The 19,444-nt window shown below is 39.2% G+C and overlaps 3 protein-coding genes across 3 annotated transcripts; 1 reads left to right on the top strand and 2 right to left on the bottom strand.

The window, feature by feature from the left end:
* The first annotated feature begins 148 nt into the window (after nucleotides 1-148).
* Nucleotides 149-3,530, top strand: mxd3 (MAX dimerization protein 3). The gene is made up of 6 exons (XM_063876102.1): nucleotides 149-352; nucleotides 989-1,094; nucleotides 1,214-1,243; nucleotides 1,350-1,464; nucleotides 1,608-1,773; nucleotides 2,282-3,530. Exons 1-6 carry the CDS (start codon nucleotides 283-285, stop codon nucleotides 2,398-2,400), a joined length of 606 nt encoding a protein of 201 aa, XP_063732172.1. The 5' UTR covers nucleotides 149-282; the 3' UTR covers nucleotides 2,401-3,530.
* A 2,590-nt stretch (nucleotides 3,531-6,120) lies between these two features.
* On the bottom strand, nucleotides 6,121-10,196 carry prelid1a (PRELI domain containing 1a). Its single transcript, XM_063876770.1, has 6 exons — nucleotides 10,044-10,196; nucleotides 9,335-9,452; nucleotides 8,544-8,769; nucleotides 8,343-8,456; nucleotides 7,952-8,030; nucleotides 6,121-7,087 (listed from the first exon to the last, which is right to left on the bottom strand). Exons 2-6 carry the CDS (start codon nucleotides 9,424-9,426, stop codon nucleotides 6,966-6,968), a joined length of 633 nt encoding a protein of 210 aa, XP_063732840.1. The 5' UTR covers nucleotides 9,427-9,452; nucleotides 10,044-10,196; the 3' UTR covers nucleotides 6,121-6,965.
* Nucleotides 10,197-10,735: 539 nt separating this feature from the next.
* npy7r (neuropeptide Y receptor Y7) lies at nucleotides 10,736-15,845 on the bottom strand. Its single transcript, XM_063876769.1, has 2 exons — nucleotides 15,670-15,845; nucleotides 10,736-13,287 (listed from the first exon to the last, which is right to left on the bottom strand). The coding sequence occupies exon 2, from the start codon at nucleotides 13,248-13,250 to the stop codon at nucleotides 12,135-12,137; it is 1,116 nt and encodes a 371-aa protein (XP_063732839.1). The 5' UTR covers nucleotides 13,251-13,287; nucleotides 15,670-15,845; the 3' UTR covers nucleotides 10,736-12,134.
* Between the last annotated feature and the right edge of the window lie 3,599 nt (nucleotides 15,846-19,444).

The raw sequence follows: 19,444 nt of genomic DNA, 5'->3' as shown, positions 1-19,444 counted from the left end.
TTTTTCCCTTTGATAAATAAAATGAACTAACAGATGCAATACTTCAGTTAAATTGTCCTTTTGTACTCTATGTTAGATCAACTCAGAGCCCGCCGGATATTTCTTTTTACGTTAGACTCATACGTCCGAGTTTACGTGGAACAAGTGAACGCAGCGCCAGTGTTAAGGCTCTGTGGACTGAGAGGACGTAGCACAGACAGAGCTTCATCTTCTTTAGGCTGCCGACGGTTACAACACAGTTGCTTGTTTACCAGAGATTTGATTCTTTTAACAAACATTGTAATGGACGGAACCATTTGCAACATCCAGGTGCTTCTCCGGGCTGCTGAGTTTCTTGAGAGAAGAGAGCGAGGTAAGGTTTTTATGATAACTGTCAGTCTACAGGGGAGGAAGTTGGTTATTGTTAACCCAACAAAATGCATTTAAAGCAAAATTAACTATGCATGCAATGCAAAACATAATGTAGATATGATATACAATGAAATTGTTCCAGAGCTCATTAATCTATTTGCAAGAAGGGTAATATTAGTCAATCCTTCCCATAACTCAGTGGCCTACATATCGGTCACATCATTGTACTCAAAGGCGCCAACCTGCTCCACTTTCAAAAGGAATTAGAGCGGCGGTGAACGCTCACTACTGTCAATGAAAGTGAAGCTGGGACAAAGCTATACTAAACGTTTCCTTTCCTATTAAAACTATGTTAAATCGTATTGTGCATTTCTGCCTGTGAGGCTGCAGAGAGTAGGTTTTATAAAATTGAATGATCGATGTGATGGCGCCAAAAACCAAACGCCCAGCTGATGATGCTGATGACAACAGCTTTTGTCCTCCTCTTCTTGCGATTTATGAAGAGTTGAGGTATTATATGATCATTTGTAGCACTATGTTTCACTAGCGTTGATAATGGGAGCTCTTTATTTACATCGCTGCTATTTAATTTCAGACGGTTTTCTTAAACAGTTGTAATGTTTTTTTTCGTTCACAGAGGCAGAACATGGGTACGCTTCACTCCTTCCTCTCAGTCCAGATAACTCTGACAAGAGGAGCAAACAGAAGAACAAAAAGATATCTGCTGCTGGTGGAGGCAATAGGTGAATACCTTGCATAATGGAGAACTGACAAAAAAAGGGTGTGGTTATGCATTCGTAAACAGTTTTTGTCATGAGCATATTTCATAGCTTAACACAACTGTCTTGTTCTGTACTTGCAGGTCGGTTCACAACGAGCTGGAAAAAAACAGGTAAGAAATGTTTTGTCATAAACAATAGATTATATCACAAGTGTATCAAAAAACCCTTTTATTATGGTGGCCACTTCCATGAAATAACATCTGTTTTGCTTTTTAGACGAGCTCAGCTGAGGCACCACCTGGAGGAGCTGAAGAAGCAAGTTCCTCTCTCATCTGACTCGATGAGGAACACCACACTCAACCTGCTGAGACGAGCCCAGCTTCACATAAAGGTACACAACACCATAACTCGTATGTTCTTATTTAATGATGGTGCATTTGCCAACAGTATTTGAAAGATGCTTATACCGTCTAAAGTTGGATCTACATATTTTGTCCACTGCTCACATGTCCGTCTCTGCTTTTTCAATTCCAGAAGCTGCAGGAGCAAGATGAGCGTGCAGAAAAAATGAAGGGCCGTTTGCGCTGGGAGCAGAGAGAGTTGCGGGTGCGGTTGGAGCAGCTGCAGAGAGGCTCGGAGAGGATGAGGAACGACAGTCATGGGTCCACCATGTCGTCAGAGAGGTCAGACTCCGACAGAGGTATGTACTGAAGCCTCTGAACTTGGCACAGCCACAGTAATGTGTATTTTTTACAACTGTAAGTGCAATTATAGGTTTGGTTATATATGATCATTATTCTGTCACGTTCAAACCCGTCATTCTTCTCTGATGGGAATTGGAAGTTCCAGCAAAGGATATTTTAAAAAAAAAAAGCTTTAAAAGAAATGTCTGTCCACCCATGATTTGTTGTCAAAACTAATCTCTTAATCATACATAAGTGTAGGATGTGGACATTTTACATATGATTGAAACTAAACAAAAGGTATTCAATATTACAGTTTATCAACCTCAAGGAAATGTATTGTGATGTTATTTGTATTTTTGTTATTAACTTACAAATATCATCCACTTCATCGAAGCAAGAACAAAAAACACAAGTTAACAACATTAGCTTAACTGTGTATGCATTGAATCATGTTCTTTGTTCTTTTCACACATTTTCCACACTTTCACTAATGGATTTGATGCTTTGTTGGTCACTGTATAGAGGATGTGGAGGTGGACGTGGAAGGCATAGTGTTCGATTGTGTGGACTCTGATGGACTGAGCCTTACACACACTGATGCAGACCACTGTTACTCCAGCATGGACAAAGTCTGGCTATGACGGCAGTAAACTTACGGTAACTCGTTTGACTTCGGGAAGAGGAGAAAAACATTCCAAAAACAAGCCAACGGAGGAACATGGAGAAAAATGTTACTGTACAACTGAACACTTTTTTAAAATGGTGTAACTTATGACATTCTCTTCTTAAAATATGTCAGACTACAAGCTAAACAATAATGGTGTTAATGAGCTGTGTCCATTTTGCACTGAAAAGCAGTTAAAATCACTGGGCTGGGATGGATCTAACCTTGCGCATATATATTTTCTGGCATTGCTTACTTAAGCCAAGCCTTGTCTGTAACTTAATGAATCAAAAAGTTGTTCTCCTTTATCTCTTAAGGGCATATTCATTTGCCTTTGAGGGCTTTTTATTCTAAACTCTTAACTTATTCTTTACTACAGTATGTAAAAACTGAATTCTGCCTTAAATCAGACGTGATGTAGTATACCATACAGCTTTTCTTTAGCACTATGTTCATTTTCTGTTATGTCATGTGTAGCATGCACTTAAACATTAATCTGTGCCATGATTTGTATAATCTTATTATATAAGTTCAGTCTTTTTTCTGTTGCACAAATCGTCCACACATTGCACTTGTTTTCAAAAAATGGTGGGTATATTAAAATGAAAACAGTGATCTGAAATAAACTGGTCATATTTGCACATTTATATCTGGCAATTAGGCAAATATTAATTTGTTGCATTTGTACACAACCCAGTCTGTGATCAAGTGCCAGAATGTTGTTGCCTGAAGGAAGATGCATGGAGAGAGGTATTACGACAGTTCGTTTTAGTCACTGCTAACGAGCTGGGAATGACCATTACTGCTGCCAGTTCTTTTGCATTTGTCGATTATAAAATGTAAATGTTGGATGCAACAAACTCACCAGCCAGGCAGGTAATGTCAACTTGTAGTAATTATGCAATGTATGCTTTATTACCAATATGTATCATATTCTTTGCTATGTATTTAATAACTGAAGGTGCTATTTCATTTCACTTTTGTATATGCAAGATGCCTTACTACCATTTGTATGTATGCATTCATCTATCTCTCCGCCCAGTAATATAATGTAGCATTTTTTTAACTGGTGTAAGCTTTTTAAAGAATAAATATTTTGTTTATTTATGTGACGTTTCATTTTTTTCCTGGAATCATTGGTTCACTCTTATGAAACTCAACAGTTTGTAACATTGGAAGGACACTAATGACCCTATAAAACAAATGAATGCTGTTTATGACGAGTTTCAGGACCTATTCACTAACAGCAGAGGTGTCCAAACTACGGCCCAGGGGCAAAATGCAGCCCATTTCCCACTTTTAATTGGCCCCCAGCAAATGCTAAATGTAATATTGCTCATACCAGAAACATTTGGTTGTCTTATATTGTACTTCTTAATTATATATACTACACAGTAATCCCGTATTAATAAAGCCCATTTTCAAATATATTCCGTCAATTAAAGTTGAAAACATTTTCAAACAAAGATGAGTTGATTAAAAAAAAGCCCAATAACTTATTTGCATAACAAACTTGAAATATACCCTTCCTATTTCCCCTCCCCCCAAGTTTATGTTTAAAGGAATGAGCTCCCAACAAAATAAATAAGACCCTTTGAAGAGCTGTGATGTAGGCTGTTTGTTTTCTTAAAGTCTATTCAAGTATCAATCATAATTTACCGGCATTTGATTGATTTTGCTAACTTCTTACTAAACTTATGAGGCAATATACCTCACCTCTAGCACAGGTTGCAGCCCTTTGTATGTTTTTCTGTATGTGGCCCTCAGTGAAAACAGTTTTGACACCCCTGGTTTACAGTAATGAAACTTACTGATTCACAAGAATGATTTCTAATTATTACCCTGTAAAACAAAGTAATGGCTGTTGTCCCCCTCTTGCATTTATTGAGCATATTGAGTACAATCTGAGACCGATTTCCCTTGTTCTCAATACATTTTTGTTATAAAATTATTGACAAGAAGTAATATTACAGGAAGCTAAACATGAATTTAGTTTGGTATTGCAACCCCTTTTGGGATTGTGGTCCCCCAGTTTGGGAACCACTTACAGTGGGGCAAAAAAGTATTTAGTCAGCCACCAATTGTGCAAGTTCTCCCATTTAAAAAGATGAGAGAGGCCTGTAATTTTAATCATAGGTATACCTCAACTATGAGAGACAGAATGAGAAAAAAAAATCCAGGAAATCACATTGTAGGATTTTTAAAGAATTTATTTCAAATGATTGTGGAAAATAAGTATTTGGTCAATAACAAAAGTTCATCTCAATACTTTGTTATATACCCTTTGTTGTCAATGACAGAGGTCAAACGTTTTCTGTAAGTCTTCACAAGGTTTTCACACACTGTTGCTGGTATTTTGGCCCATTCCTCCATGCAGATCTCCTCTAAAGCAGTGATGTTTTGGGGCTGTTGCTGGGCAACACGGACTTTCAACTCCCTCCAAAGATTTTCTATGGGGTTGAGATCTGGAGACTGGCTAGGCCACTCCAGGACCTTGAAATGCTTCTTACGAAGCCACTCCTTCGTTGCCCTGGCGGTGTGTTTGGGATCATTGTCATGCTGAAAGACCCAGCCACGCTTCATCTTCAGTGCCCTTGCTGATGGAAGGAGGTTTTCACTCAAAACCTCACGATACATGGCCCCATTCATTCTTTCCTTTACACGGATCAGTCGTCCTGGTCCCTTTGCAGAAAAACAGCCCCAAAGCATGATGTTTCCACCCCCATGCTTCACAGTAGGTATGGTGTTCTTTGGATGCAACTCTGCATTCTTTCTCCTCCAAACACGACGAGTTGAGTTTTTACCAAAAAGTTCGATTTTGGTTTCATCTGACCATATGACATTCTCCCAATCCTCTTCTGGATCATCCAAATGCCCTCTAGCAAACTTCAGACGGGCCTGGACATGTACTGGCTTAAGCAGGGGGACACGTCTGGAACTGCAGGATTTAAGTCCCTGGCGGCGTAGTGTGTTACCGATGGTAGACTCTGTTACTTTGGTCCCAGCTCTCTGCAGGTCATTCACTAGGTCCCCCCGTGTGGTTCTGGGATTTTTGCTCACCGTTCTTGTGATCATTTTGACCCCACGGGGTGAGATCTTGCGTGGAGCCCCAGATCGAGGGAGATTAGCAGTGGTCTTGTATGTCTTCCATTTTCTAATAATTGCTCCCACAGTTGATTTCTTCACACCAAGCTGCTTACCTATTGCAGATTCAGTTTTCCCAGCCTGGTGCAGGTCTACAATTTTGTCTCTGGTCTCCTTTGACAGCTCTTCGGTCTTGGCCATAGTGGAGTTTGGAGTATGACTGTTTGAGGTTGTGGACAGGTGTCTTTTATACTGATAACGAGTTCAAAAAGGTGCCATTAATACAGGTAACGAGTGGAGGACAGAGGAGCCTCTTAAAGAAGAAGTTACAGGTCTGTGAGAGCCAGAAATCTTGCTTGTTTGTAGGTGACCAAATACTTATTTTACCGAGGAATTGACCAATGAATTCATTAAAAATCCTACAATGTGATTTCCTGGATTGTTTCCCCCATTCTGTCTCTCATAGTTGAAGTGTACCTATGATAGAAATTACAGGCCTCTCTCATCTTTTTAAATGGAAGAACTTGCACAATTGGTGGCTGACTAAATACTTTTTTGCCCCACTGTATGTCAGTAAATCGAGGCACCACTTATTCAAAGACATCACAGCATGATGGTTACAAAGGAACAGTCCATTTATTGATACGGTGAAATGAATTCAACACAGTAAGAGAACACATTGTTGCATGGGATGTATCATCACACCTAATCTGAACGCACAAAACAAGGTAACATGTTTGCCTTAGTACACACATTTTGAATTCAGGCGAAGACACTGCAATCGGATATTCCCACAAGGGAGTATTTCTTATCAAGCTATGAATGCAAGCAATAAGGACCTTTCTCTAGTTAATGCACTTCAACTTGAAGTAATCAGGTTTAAGATGATTAAGGTGTGGTTGGGTGAACTCAACTAAACTAAAAAATAACATGATAGTGGAGAAACATAAAACTGCAGTAAATCATGCACATGAATTAGCATCAATCAGAGATCCCGTGGTATGCTAATCTTAGCATGAGTACATAAGCTGTTAATAACACAAAGCTCTTACAAAACAACATGACGTATTAAAAGGAACAGAATAAGAAGTAAACGTTGATGAAGGGCACAGAGGTTGAGCAAAGGTCTGATGAACAGTATCAACTCGGCAAAGTGCTATTATTGTTTTACGGCACCTGGAGCCATATCCAGCCGTTCCTCTGATCTCTATCTACGGTAAATACTGAGATGATCTGGTATCAAAAGTATAATATATTTTAGGAGGCTTTAACAGGCTCTTGAACCCAGCTCAGGCCCTTTTATGGTCCACCCACCATTTCAGTTGGATGCTTCCTCATAGAGGTCAGTTGTCTACCCATGACCGGGATCAGTTTGTCTTACCTCAATGCCCAACTAAGCAAAAGGGTATAGATAAATCTGTCCCAGAGTCAGTGGTAAAAGAACCGATGATCGACACATCACACATACTGTTTCTTCTGAGCCTGGGACGCGAGATCTTTGGCCTTCTCCTTAGCTGCCAGTGCCGTCTCTCTCGCTCGCTCCGTAGCCGTTTCTGTTAAGGTCCTTGATGGAGTTTCACCTAAAAAAATACGATAATGGTTATAATATGGGTAAAAGCTGTTATACAGTATTAAAATAGTTTTAAAAAAACTATGATAACATTTCATTGTTCAGAATTGTGTAATAAATAACATTAATTACTAATTTGCACCGACTTTCAGATTTTCTGTGTGTGTGCCAATCAAAGGGATTTGATTGATCTGTATGTATTCAATACCTAAACTTTGGAATGACTAAACTGTTGCAGTAAAGACCGATGCGTCCATTACTTTTACTTTAACACACATAAAATGTCTTCTTAAACTTTGTAATGGCTGTGTGTTTTCCATGTTGCTTTTCCCCTGAAGCTTCTCTGCCCAGGTGTGCTGCATTGCTGCAAGGAGGTGCACCTGCAGCACCTCTGGGCAGAGAAGCTACAGGGAAAAAGCAACAGGGAACACATACAGCCGTAACAACTTACACAATAAACCAATTAGTGAATAGCCTTAATTTCTTTACAATTTTTACAGGAACATTTAGTTGTACAAGTATGGCCCATTGCAGCCAAACTAAATATCTGAACTTTTAATAACAAGTTGTATGACATGGATTCAAACTAATACGCCCCACTGGTAAACTTCAGCCGAATTTCCAGTTCTTAGATTTGACTGATAAGATTGCTTAATCCAGTTTTTCATTTACTCAATGTCTGCATCTTTTACTTTACATCTATTAAACTGAATCTTAACAAAATACCTAGCCTCAGAGGCCTTGTGCTTCTTAATTATTCATTTTTTATTAGAGAAGTCTTGACTTGTCGTTGCAGGAAAACAACACTTGACAGAATAACTAGCGATGCCTTTATTCACGCAGGTAATGCATTGTATTATAATTGACAACTTACCTTGCATTTTGGCCAACACGTATTCAAAGCCCTTCATGGTCTTTGTTACACTGTTCTTGAACCTTCTAAGACCAAATTCCTGGAAAGAGAACACAGTCGGCAATCACATAAAAAACACTTGGACATAAGTCTTGTGTCAACGACCTCATATTGTCACCCATACTAACATGTCAGAGTCGGAAAATAATAGAAGACCAGTTGAACTCTGTGATAGATCAATCAGAAACATAAGTAGTTTCAGACAGGTTCAGCTGCTCAACTGGTACATCTTAACACTATGTATAATGTTACCTAATGAAAAGTTAGATGGGTGAGTCTTCCCTTCAAATACCCTCAGCATTTTCCCTGATCGGTTACAGAGCACAGAGCTCCACTTTCCCCTTCTACTGACCTGAACAGCTCTTGAGAGCCCATAGACGTTGGTAGAGATCCAAGCTTCTCTCTTTATCTCGGTGCAGCTGCCATTTTCAGGGTTAATATAGTACTTGCACCGCTCTTCAACTGACTGCGACGGAGAGAAAAAAACAAACAAAATGAACACGAGGCTGTAGTTACTTTGTGTCATGCTGAATGGAAGCAGACATTGACGTACCATGAGTCGAGCGTGGCTGATGTTCCATGTGAGGGTGGTCATGGTCCTTTTCTGAGGGTCCACAATAGAGTCCTCGATGATATATGCCGAACTGGCCATTTGCTTTGGAAGGTAGGGCTCCATCCAGTGAGGTGCTCGGCTCGTTTTGGTCAAGAGACGCCTGGAAATTAGGCAGTTGGTTGGAGTAACCTCTCGGAAAATTATGTCTTCAGTCAAAACATGGTTACTGTGGGAGAGAAGAGGAAGATCAGGATCACAACAATACAAAACCCCTGTGGGCTTATAAGGAAATATCCTTTCTTCAATTAAATTATATTGTTTCAACTATAAAAACACATATATGAAAATAAAAAAACTAAAGAAATGCAAATCACCATACAACAGCAGCATCATAATGTAAAAGTGCTCCAAAGTCTAAAATGTTTAATCTTACTTTAGTAAAAGTACTAAATTAAGCTATAAAAAAGGACTCAAAGTGTTAAAGGTGAAATTTCTCATCCGGTGACATAATGATGTTGTATCACAACACTGGATTACATATTTTATTTAAACCATATAAACAATGTGCAAAATCACAAGAAACATGCATCTGAACTGTAGTGGATTTAAAGTGCCATAAAATACAATTACTAGTGAAGTACCTACATCCTATACCTAAGAACACTGCTAGAGTAAATACACTTCAGTTACTTTTCACCACTTTGAGCATAGAATCCAACTAGAAATGTGAATAATTCAGTGAATGCAAGGAGCAGAGGTAACACTAAATCAAGACTCCGCTTATCGCTCACCTGTAAGGGTTGGGATATCGTTGCCAGAAGGCAACACAGACTTGGTCCCAGCTGCTTTTGAGCAAACCTGCGCAGCAGTAATACTTCACCATGGTGACCTGCGTTTACTCTGTCCCCGCTGTGGAGATACAGAATAAAGCCTGTGAGTTACTGATGTATAACTAGCTTTCTAACAACTGGGCAGGACGCCCAGGAGGCTCAGGTAAACACAAACAGGGGGCCCGGAATTCATTCGACAATAGTTTCGAAGATTCGGGAACATTGGTGTTTGTACCCATTAATGACAACAAGGACATTTCGAAAAAACAAAACAGGTTTTTAACTATATGACTTAGGTTTGTTTAAATATGTTTTACATCCGTTATAAATTACACCGTTAACGGAGACACAAGTTTTCCAGAACTTTTCAGACTACATGACAGCTGTCTTTCTAATAAAGAATCATACTTATTCAACGTCACACTGAAGCTGTTGGTATGGCTAATACAGGGCTTGAGCACAAACAAATGCATATCCTAACAATGAGTAGCTACAATCAGATATAACATTACTGTCACATTTGTCACGTCCGCACTGCATGGCTTCCTAGTTAGCATGAGCTAGCCTAGCATGAAATAGACCTTATGAATGAATGGCAAAGACATTGATTTCATTCATTGACATTCAAAAAGTAAGAGACGCGTTCCTTCATAAAGGCAAAGGGGGTTACCTGTAAGGTGACAACATTCAAAAGTTGTGTATTTTCATGTTATACTCCTGTCAGCATGGATTTCACTGTGCAGCAGCCACCATGGCAGCCATCGAAAAAATCATGTGAAACTTGAGAGAAGGTCAAACGAAGACGAAACATCCGGTAGGTGGGGCCGATGCAATATCCAGTTTGACACTAGAGGGAAGCAGGTGACTGCGAAATTCACTTCAGCAAATGAGAGTATTTGTTACCTGAAATTTACATTTTGATCAGAATTCTGGGGTCAAATATCATGTGATTTTGCCCCAAAACTTAAAGTGGCATTTGTACAATCTCCCTTTAACTCAAAGATTTTTTTAAAAAAGCAAACAATGTTATGGTTGAAAGGACAGTTCACCCTCCAAACAAAAAAATAAAAATGCATACATTAAAACAATCTAGATTGATAAATAACACGACAGGAAAAACAAAAACAAAAAGTATTTTGGGTGAACTCTGTTTTTAATACGACCATGTCTTGCTATTTTTGGAGATATTTCCCCTTCAGCATGCAATACTTTTAGGACAGATGCATAATCTCTCACGCATATTAAAATCATCCCTAAATAGCTACATCTCCAGACTGCAGCCAAATCTTCACATATTAGCTCTAATTCCCAAACGGTTTGATGCAAGGGTGTAAGCTCAGTATTTGTCCGCTAGTAGTCTTGATTAAGGCCAGGAATTCTTATAATAATCTACCATACATAAATAAAAAACATAGGCTAAACTAGGACATTAGTAATGTGGGTGTCAAGAACCAGCAGCACAAAATCAATATATGTTTTATTTGCTGTAAAATGAATCACACTGCAGCTGGGTGTTCAATAAATACTTTATTTGATGTTATTTGGACCCACTGGTTCTTTTTGTTGTTCAAAAATGAAGTCTGAATGTTTTGTGCAGGATTCATTTCAATTATTTCTCAAAATGCTTATTTTTTCCTTCTTTGTGCAGACTGTCTTCCCACCTAGATGGATTCTCAGCTGTCGTTCATGGAAAGTTGATCTTTCCTTTATTACTGTATGGAGGGTGCATGCACCACGGCACACACCCCGAGAGTAATCCATGTATGGAAGCTTTGTTGAAAACATTTTAGAATATGCCACTATTTTGAGTTTTAGAGGGAAACAGACCTGACCTGAATGACCTTAGTCCTTTCTTAACTTAATCCACTCATCCAAACTTTGCTTATTTGAAACACATATCATTTCTTCTCCTGATGAGTTATGTGTACAGCGGGTGTTCACTATATGCCCAGAGGCAGTGTGGTTGATTAATGTTCTTGTGTTCTTTATTAACAGACCACCACAAAAATCACTTTAGCAGCTGAGTGTAGAATTGCATGTTTTTTGTTTATCCAAATCCCTTTTTTACATATCCTCAAAGCAGCTGCACACATTATGTGCCGAAAATATCAGAGTCTTCGATGTTATTCCTTTGGACACAGCTGGTTCCTCTAATCGAGAACAGCTGGTTGCCAGGTGAGCACAATTAACTTCCTGGTTTGACAGATCAACACTTCCTCTGGATGGACATGGGCAGGAATTGAATGTTACTCGGCAAGGACTTTTGAGTGAATCGAAAATGCAGCATTCAGATTAATTAAGTGAAACCCAACAAAGAGAAGAACGAGTGAGAAAAAAGAAACCTGTTCACACAGTCACAATATTGACCTTTTTCCTTCAGTAGGTATGAATACAATAATAGCCTCAGGCAATGTTTGCAGTGAATGCATCATTAATTGGACAAAACTGATCAACAACAGCTCTGCATTTACAGAAAACACATATAACATTGTACTAAGTTCTTTAACAGCCTAGTTAATATCTTAAACATGTATTTGAATAGGATTGACAGATGTATTTTAACTAGTACCATTCACAAAGGAAAGAAAAGCCTTACATAAAGCAATTTGCATGCAAAGCTCCGAGCCCTCTCTAGTCCCAGAGATACTAATAATCAGGCAATTCAAGTCAAAAGGCTACTTTTGAACCACAAGCACCACAAACCAGAGGTGCGTTAAATGTGCTCAGTCACATCCTACAGGCATTTTAAATTGTGTTGATTTCAAACTGCAGTTGGAGGATGTCCACCATTACGACCATTCAGCATCAGCCTTCTTGAAGACCGTGTCCTGAACGAGCCTTCGGGGTGGAAAGCATCTGGCTTATCCTCACAACGAAAGACCATGAGGAAGCCATTCCTGTAGTTTTTATTCATCCAGCCGTACAGGACAGGATTGGTAAAAGTCGAACCCATAGCAATGATATGGAACACTGTGTATATAAGTTTGTACTCCTTAAACCTGAGCACCAGGTCGAGATCACTGGCCAGCTGAAACACGTGGAATGGCAGCCAGCAGATAGCAAACACCACCACTACCAGTGCCAACATCTTGGTCGTCTTTTTGCGGCGGTTGATGCTGTCGCTACGGCTGGACGGGCTGATATGGTTCTTCAGTTTGACCCAGATGCAGATGTAAGCGTAACTGATGATGGCTAAGGGAAGGATGTACTGAAGGAGCAGCATTGAGAGGCTGTAGATGACCCCATCCCTGCTGGTCCCGTGGGGCCACTTCTCAGAGCAGACAGAGATACGCAGGTTGATGGAAGGGATCTCTTCATGGCGGTACTCTCTGAAGATGGCCAGGGGCGCTGCCAGGACTGCTGACATAGTCCAGGTGAGTGCCATGATGAGGAAGCTGGAATGCCATGTGAGGCGCCGGCCAAGGTGGAAGACGATACAGCGGTACCGCTCTAGAGCGATGACAGTGAGGGTCAGGATGGATACATGCACACTCAGGGCCTGGGCAAATGGCACCATGTGGCACAACACCGCCCCAAACTTCCACTCATCCAGCAGAGTGTAAACCAGAGTGAAGGGCAGGCAGAGGGTGTCCACCAGGAGGTCTGCCAGGGCCAGGTTTGCTATGAAGAAGTTGGTCACTGTTCGCATGTTTCTGTAACGAATGATCATGTAGATGACAAGAGCATTTCCCAGCAGCCCTAGCAGAATGATTAGGGAATATGCTGTGATCAGGGTGATCTGGACTCCAAGGTGCTTGGTGATGTCAGTGTGGAAACCGGGTGTGTGTAAACCCATGCTGTTGTTGAGAAGAAACCAGGGATCTGTTTCACCAGCCTCCCCATCGCTCGAGGTGTTGGATGTATCTGGAGGGCTCATTCTGTCGTCAGATGCTAGATTTAGTCTGTGAAGACAACTGAGAAGGAGAAAACACATTTAATTATTGACCCAAACTAGCCCAAATAATAATAATGCTTTGAACATAAAAAGACAACTGTAAAAGCAGGTCTGAGCTTTGAGGTATTTATTTTATCCCCAATATTTTCTCTCCAATTAAGAATTCACTGCAAATATTACTTTAGGATACACAATTTTCTTTCATTGAGATATATTTTCAGGGTCTACAGCTCACCTGCTGGAGCTTTGACAAACTCCAACCTCTAATGCAATCTGACTAAAAACATCACATACCGAACCGTTTCATTATTCTCTTCATATTACCTGGAAAGGGTAGTCTGTATTGTAAATGTCATATGGTTATTAAAACCATTTTGTAATTATACTAAGGATAATGAAATTCCAAAATAGGACATATGACTATTCTCTAATGCATGCAGCATAATTATTAGTGTAGAACAATTAAATAGCCTTTCATTAAGGAAGTGGACTTTCTGAAAAAGCTAAGAAAAATATAGGGAAACAGCTCTCTTTGTTTAAACGTATACCCCCCAAAAATTAGATCATAATGCTAGATAAATTGAATCACCACGGCCTGGGTAGAAGTATTTGTTTGGTTACAGCTTGCTGTTTTTCCAAGGGAGAAAGACACCTGTGCCATGATAAAGGCTAAAGGAAGATGATGAAGGAAGCAATGTGATCAGAAGAAGAAGGCAGTCAGTTCAAAGCTACATCATTAGAGATGCCAACTGCCTTCAGACTCAGTCAGCATCTCCTAAAAGGAATACTGTGTGGTACGCCTAATTTCTTGCATAAAGGTCCGTGCTGATGTTAGTCAGTCATATTTTACTTTAAAAGATATTCTTTCTTTCCAGTACTTTCTATACTTGTCATTACGGTCAATTTACCTGCAAGAGGCTGAGAGCTCCTGCTGAATACAGAGAGAATATTTTGTCATGGCATGTATAAAAACTACTCTCAATTTTGACTCTTGAGTAGCTGCTAAATTGCTACATCCTCATTAACCAAATTAAAGCTTTTTACATTTAGTGACATTAGAATCGGCCAGAGGCTTTAAATAAATCCAAAATACTTTTATATTTCTTCAAAACTGGACACTTTTCAAGTTTGTGAGTGCTCACTTTCCTGATTCAACACATTTTGAAGCTAACATTTTCAAGTTTTTTCTTAACAGAGACCACCAGGACAACAGGGAGAACTCATCTCTTTGGTTACAGAAACATTTTTGTTGCTCTGGAGATTATGAAGCCTATTGTTTGTCACACTTTTAGACACACATTCTTGCCTTTTCATTGTTGTGTTCACAATAAAGAATTTCATCAAGGACAAAAGAGTTAAATCCTTTTTGGCTGTATTGTTGGGTTGCTTTATTGTCATATTTTAGGTGTGATAAAGCGTTTGATAAACACAATGTATTATTATTATTATTATTATATGTATCCATATGATACATGAATCATATTGTCCTCTGCAATTGTGGTGAAAAATGTCTAGACAAAAAGTTACTTTCATCTGATCAGGCACTGGGTATCTAAATATGTATTTAAACATTATAAAAGTCAGGTGTAAGGCCAAAACAAACACACACACACACACACACACACACACACACACACACACACACACACACACACACACACACACACACACACACACACACACACATTGTGAGTCATGTAATGACTCTCAATCTATAGGGTCCACATTTTGTTGACAACTACAGTGTGCAGTACCAATGAGACAAAAATCATACACCTGTACCTTCTGTCAGCGGAGCAGACAGTCACACATCAGCAGGCAGCAGGGATTTATCAAAGAGACTGCAGGCGACATGTGCACTTCACAATGCATTAGAAATCTGTCAAACCACCCTTTCTGATCAGCGATGGTAATACATGACTTTAAGAAAGCTCATGTCGCTGTTATCATACACCTGCAGGAGCAGATAAACTAAATGTAATATTGTAGTGAACTAATCGCACTGCCATTAAATTATGATGAGATATTTAATTGTCCAATCAAATATCATTGATGCTTCGGTCGTGCGTAATTTGTCACCATTTGTTTAACTTACTGAATAGTGCGCATTCAAATATCTCAAAGTGAGCTCTCGAAGCTTTTTACACCGACTAGACAGCTGCAAATCGTTTGCCTCCAACACAAATCATCACCTGAGGCTACGGTACGTAATTTGGTCACTTGTTCCTTTTCAAATGCTCCTCTCATATCCAAATTACGCACATATAACAGTTTTAGCAACAGCATTACAGATAATGTCATATATATATTTCCTCAGGGATACATTTTTTGTCAATAAAGCAACCTCGGAACACTCATTTAAAGTGGATTATAAGCGCTATCCACGTATTTATGCACTCACCTTTTCTCCTATATCTCCTTTTGCAGACGAGTCTCACTCCAAAGTGGCGTGAAACAAGGGGTAAAATCCCGAAGCTCCTCCCCAGCTGTAGCTCTTAGTGCGCATCTTGTGGCTCGACAGTACGTTCCTGAGGCAGGTCTACAGGAAAACAGACAGTGTCAGCGTCCACATCAGTGCCAGGACTGTCACCGGAGACCTGCACTTTGCAGATCACATATTTAAGTGGGGGCTCTTTGTTATTTAATTTCCAGTGCATTACACAGTAAAACATACAAAAATAAATGTTATTAAATATCACAGAATGTCCAACTCAGAGCCAACTCAGAGTAACGTCACTGATGTATTGCTCTTTACTGTTTTATTTATCATTCACTTTATTTCCAGGCAGACATTATTCTAAATATTATTCATGTGTACAACTTTGAATGAACTTTGGAACAATTCACGATTGTAAAGCAAATCCTCATATATTGTTTTATTTGGCATCATGGTCACAACTGATGTCATTTCAGCAATAACATGAGCAGATAACTGAGGTGTTGTGTTGTTGTGCAACAAGCCCTACTTGCATGATTGAGTTGATTCCCTGGAAAAAGCACATATCTCAAAAGCTCATTTCTGTGTGCTCCCTTTATGTTGAGGGATTATTAAATTGAAGTACATTTGAATAGGGTTTGGTTGGGAATTGTATTCAATATTTAGTATTCTGGGTGTCATTCACCTGAATTATCTCATTTCCTCTGGGGTTTGAATGGATCAGGTTACATTGTGTGTCTGGAGCCATTTCCCCTCATATAATATAACAAATATTGGCGAGGATTGTGTAAAGTCAGGACATGTCTCAAGGCTGATTGATATTGTGCACAGTGCAGGACATTTCCAAGGAAGTCATACAATTCTGTACTAAGCAGTTACCTTGAAACATAATTCAGAGTCTTGAAAAAATAACTTACAAAACATTTACATGTGATTTCAGCTCCCATCAATCTGTTTGAAATGAATTCACCTCATCAGACCTGTAGACTGCTAGCAGATAGATGTAACAGGAACGTTGCCTGATAATAAAGGACTTGAAACATGCAGTCACTTTAAATTAGACATTAACATAGGAGCTTTAGCCATGTAGAAAACCTATTGTTGGCCACTTAAAAAACGTTTTGATTTTAAGTTGTCCCCCTCGAGCCTTGTCTCTGAAATATCCTCGAGCTTTAGAGTCATCATTCACCATAACAGCTGAGAACTATAGTAAATGGAGCAACATGATATGGGATCCTTGGATTGTTGTGGTGGGATTGTATTAAATGGTGCAATAATTGCCTCACTCATTTACCTCAGAGATTTTCCTTATTGATTGTGGCGGGCGGCCCCTCCACCTCAATTTATCCTTTCAATAATAAGAGTCGTCCCCAAGCCTGCATGTGCACTGGGTCACTCGCAGTGAAGCCTGACAGCTCCTTCAGCCTGACTTGTATTCGTTACGGATAAAGGATTTCTGTCCTTGCCTCAAAACTTACTTATCTCTAAGGGCTTCTGAAAAGTGGTGAGGAGGTTTTACAGTGGTAGAAACATTATTGCGTCAGTATAACTCAACCCATACTTTAGGTCTTTACAGCTTTCTTTGTGTGCTCATATACATCTACATGTACCCAATTAATGTGCAGGACTTCTTTTCATATGGCCGGGCCAGGATTCTGTATTAATGTGCCACTGCTCTTCATCTGATCGCTGAGTCTGTTCAGCTCCTCTAAGAACACTGGTGCCACTGATCTGGTGACATGATCACAGACTGCGGCGTCTTCACGTCGCAAAGCAACAACAATCACAGCGCACTAGGGATGTTCTTACTGTCACTCTCTGTCTGTCTGCTATTCTATGTGTAGGCTTTGTGAATTATAAATTGAGTAGAGGATGACAGACAAACTGAGAAATCCAATCTGAGCCTCCTCCTTTTTTGGTTTTTCTGTCTCCAATATAGGTTAAACTTGACAGGTGGACAATGTAACCTAATGCAGATAACAGCCTTAAGTGTTCAGTGATTCAAAATATTGATTTTAAAGGGCGGACTTACAGTGTCAGTCAAATTGGATTCCTTGGGTAAAAATTGTGTGGGATGCTGTAGTCATATCTTTTATTCTAAGGCATGGCCAATGTTTCTAGGAAAGCAAAAATCATATGGATATCTATCTCCATGCCCATATTGTCTAAAGCATGACTCTGATGACAATTAAATTAGGAGTCTATTTAAACCTACCATTAGGCCATATCCCCGGAAATGTTTCCGGCAGTATGGAGGCTTTAACAATGGGAGAGGGAGTTTTGCATTTCACATTTAGTTTTTACACTAATTATAGAGGATGGACAGCAGTCAAAAGTTATTTAATTCTGGTTGTATCTAACTGATTTTATTCCTGGTGTGTTATTTAGCATTCTGTTCTTGTATATATATCCTATTCTATTCCTATCCTATTTCCTACATGTATATAGATTCCTGCATTTGCTTGCTCACTTAACAAAATTTTCAGAATTATTTAGCTTATTATATTTATCTATTTACCTGACATGTAGTTTACTTCATCTGCATTACTTGCACATTGGTCTTGCAACAGAATATTTCCTATTGTATTCTAATCTCTTCTACTCTGTTTGTTATTTGTATTTATTTTTTAAATTTGTTTTATTGTTTTATGTCTTTTAACTATGTTGCAATGTTGGAGGAGCTCGGGACTCAAGATTGCCATTTCTACACTGTAGCTGCTGCGCATATGAAAATAAAGCCTTTGAATCTTGAATCTTAGCCTGTGAAATAGAACAGTTGGAAAATGTCTTCCTCTGCCCTGGGGGGACATTTCTAAAGTCTGAAAAACGTACCCTATTGATGTCAGATGATCCAGTTCTTGAAACTTAAAAGTCCACATATCTCAGTGTCTCCTGCTTGGATACTGTCCCCTCTTTTAAAAAACGGTCTCTTGTTACTGTGCCAACTTTATGGAAGTGCAAATCTAAAACCCTTGTTAAGCACTACAGGCACCACAAGCTGAGTGCAATCAAGTTCCGTTATTTTAAGGGGTCAAATCAAATCAAATAAAAGTGTATTTATATAGCCCAATTTCACAAAAGAACGTTTGCATCAGTGGACTTTACAGAATAATAAACACATTTGATAGTATAAAATAAAGTTCAAATTACAACAACATTATAAAAAAACATGATAGAATGTGAAATACAAATAAAATAGATAAAATACAACAAAAAGACATTAAAAACAACTAAATAAAATACCATAAAATGTTGGACTCAGGAGGACAAATCTAATAACATCACAAAGGAAAGTCTTCGACAAACCCTTGAAATGTTGGACACTGTCTGCCTCCCTAACAAAATGGTGTAATGTAACAAAGTATACATTTATTCCAGTACTGTACTTAAGTATGATTTTTTGGGGTATTTGTACTTTACTTAAGTATTTCTTTTGTATGCTACTCCACTCCCTGAAATGGGATACTACCCAGAAAGTGAACTTTTACATTTGGTACTTAAAGTATGATTTGATGCCAATACTTGTGTTCTCCTTCTTAATATTTTGTATGCAGGAATTTTACTTGTAGCAACACATTTTTACACTGGACTGGTAGCTGGAGAGGTGCCAGTTCACCTCCCGGGCCCTTCTGAGGTGCCCTTGAGCAAGGCACTGAACCCCTAACTGCTCCCTGGCACCGGCGAGACTGGCAGCCTCTTAGATCTGGCCCTCTCCAGATGCATGTCCATGTGTATTCTA

The sequence above is a fragment of the Eleginops maclovinus genome, chromosome 23, assembly GCF_036324505.1.
Source record: "Eleginops maclovinus isolate JMC-PN-2008 ecotype Puerto Natales chromosome 23, JC_Emac_rtc_rv5, whole genome shotgun sequence".
Classification (NCBI taxonomy): Eukaryota; Metazoa; Chordata; class Actinopteri; order Perciformes; family Eleginopidae; genus Eleginops; species Eleginops maclovinus.
Note: the sequence above shows the minus strand (reverse complement) of the source record. Positions and strands in the feature narration are given on the sequence as shown.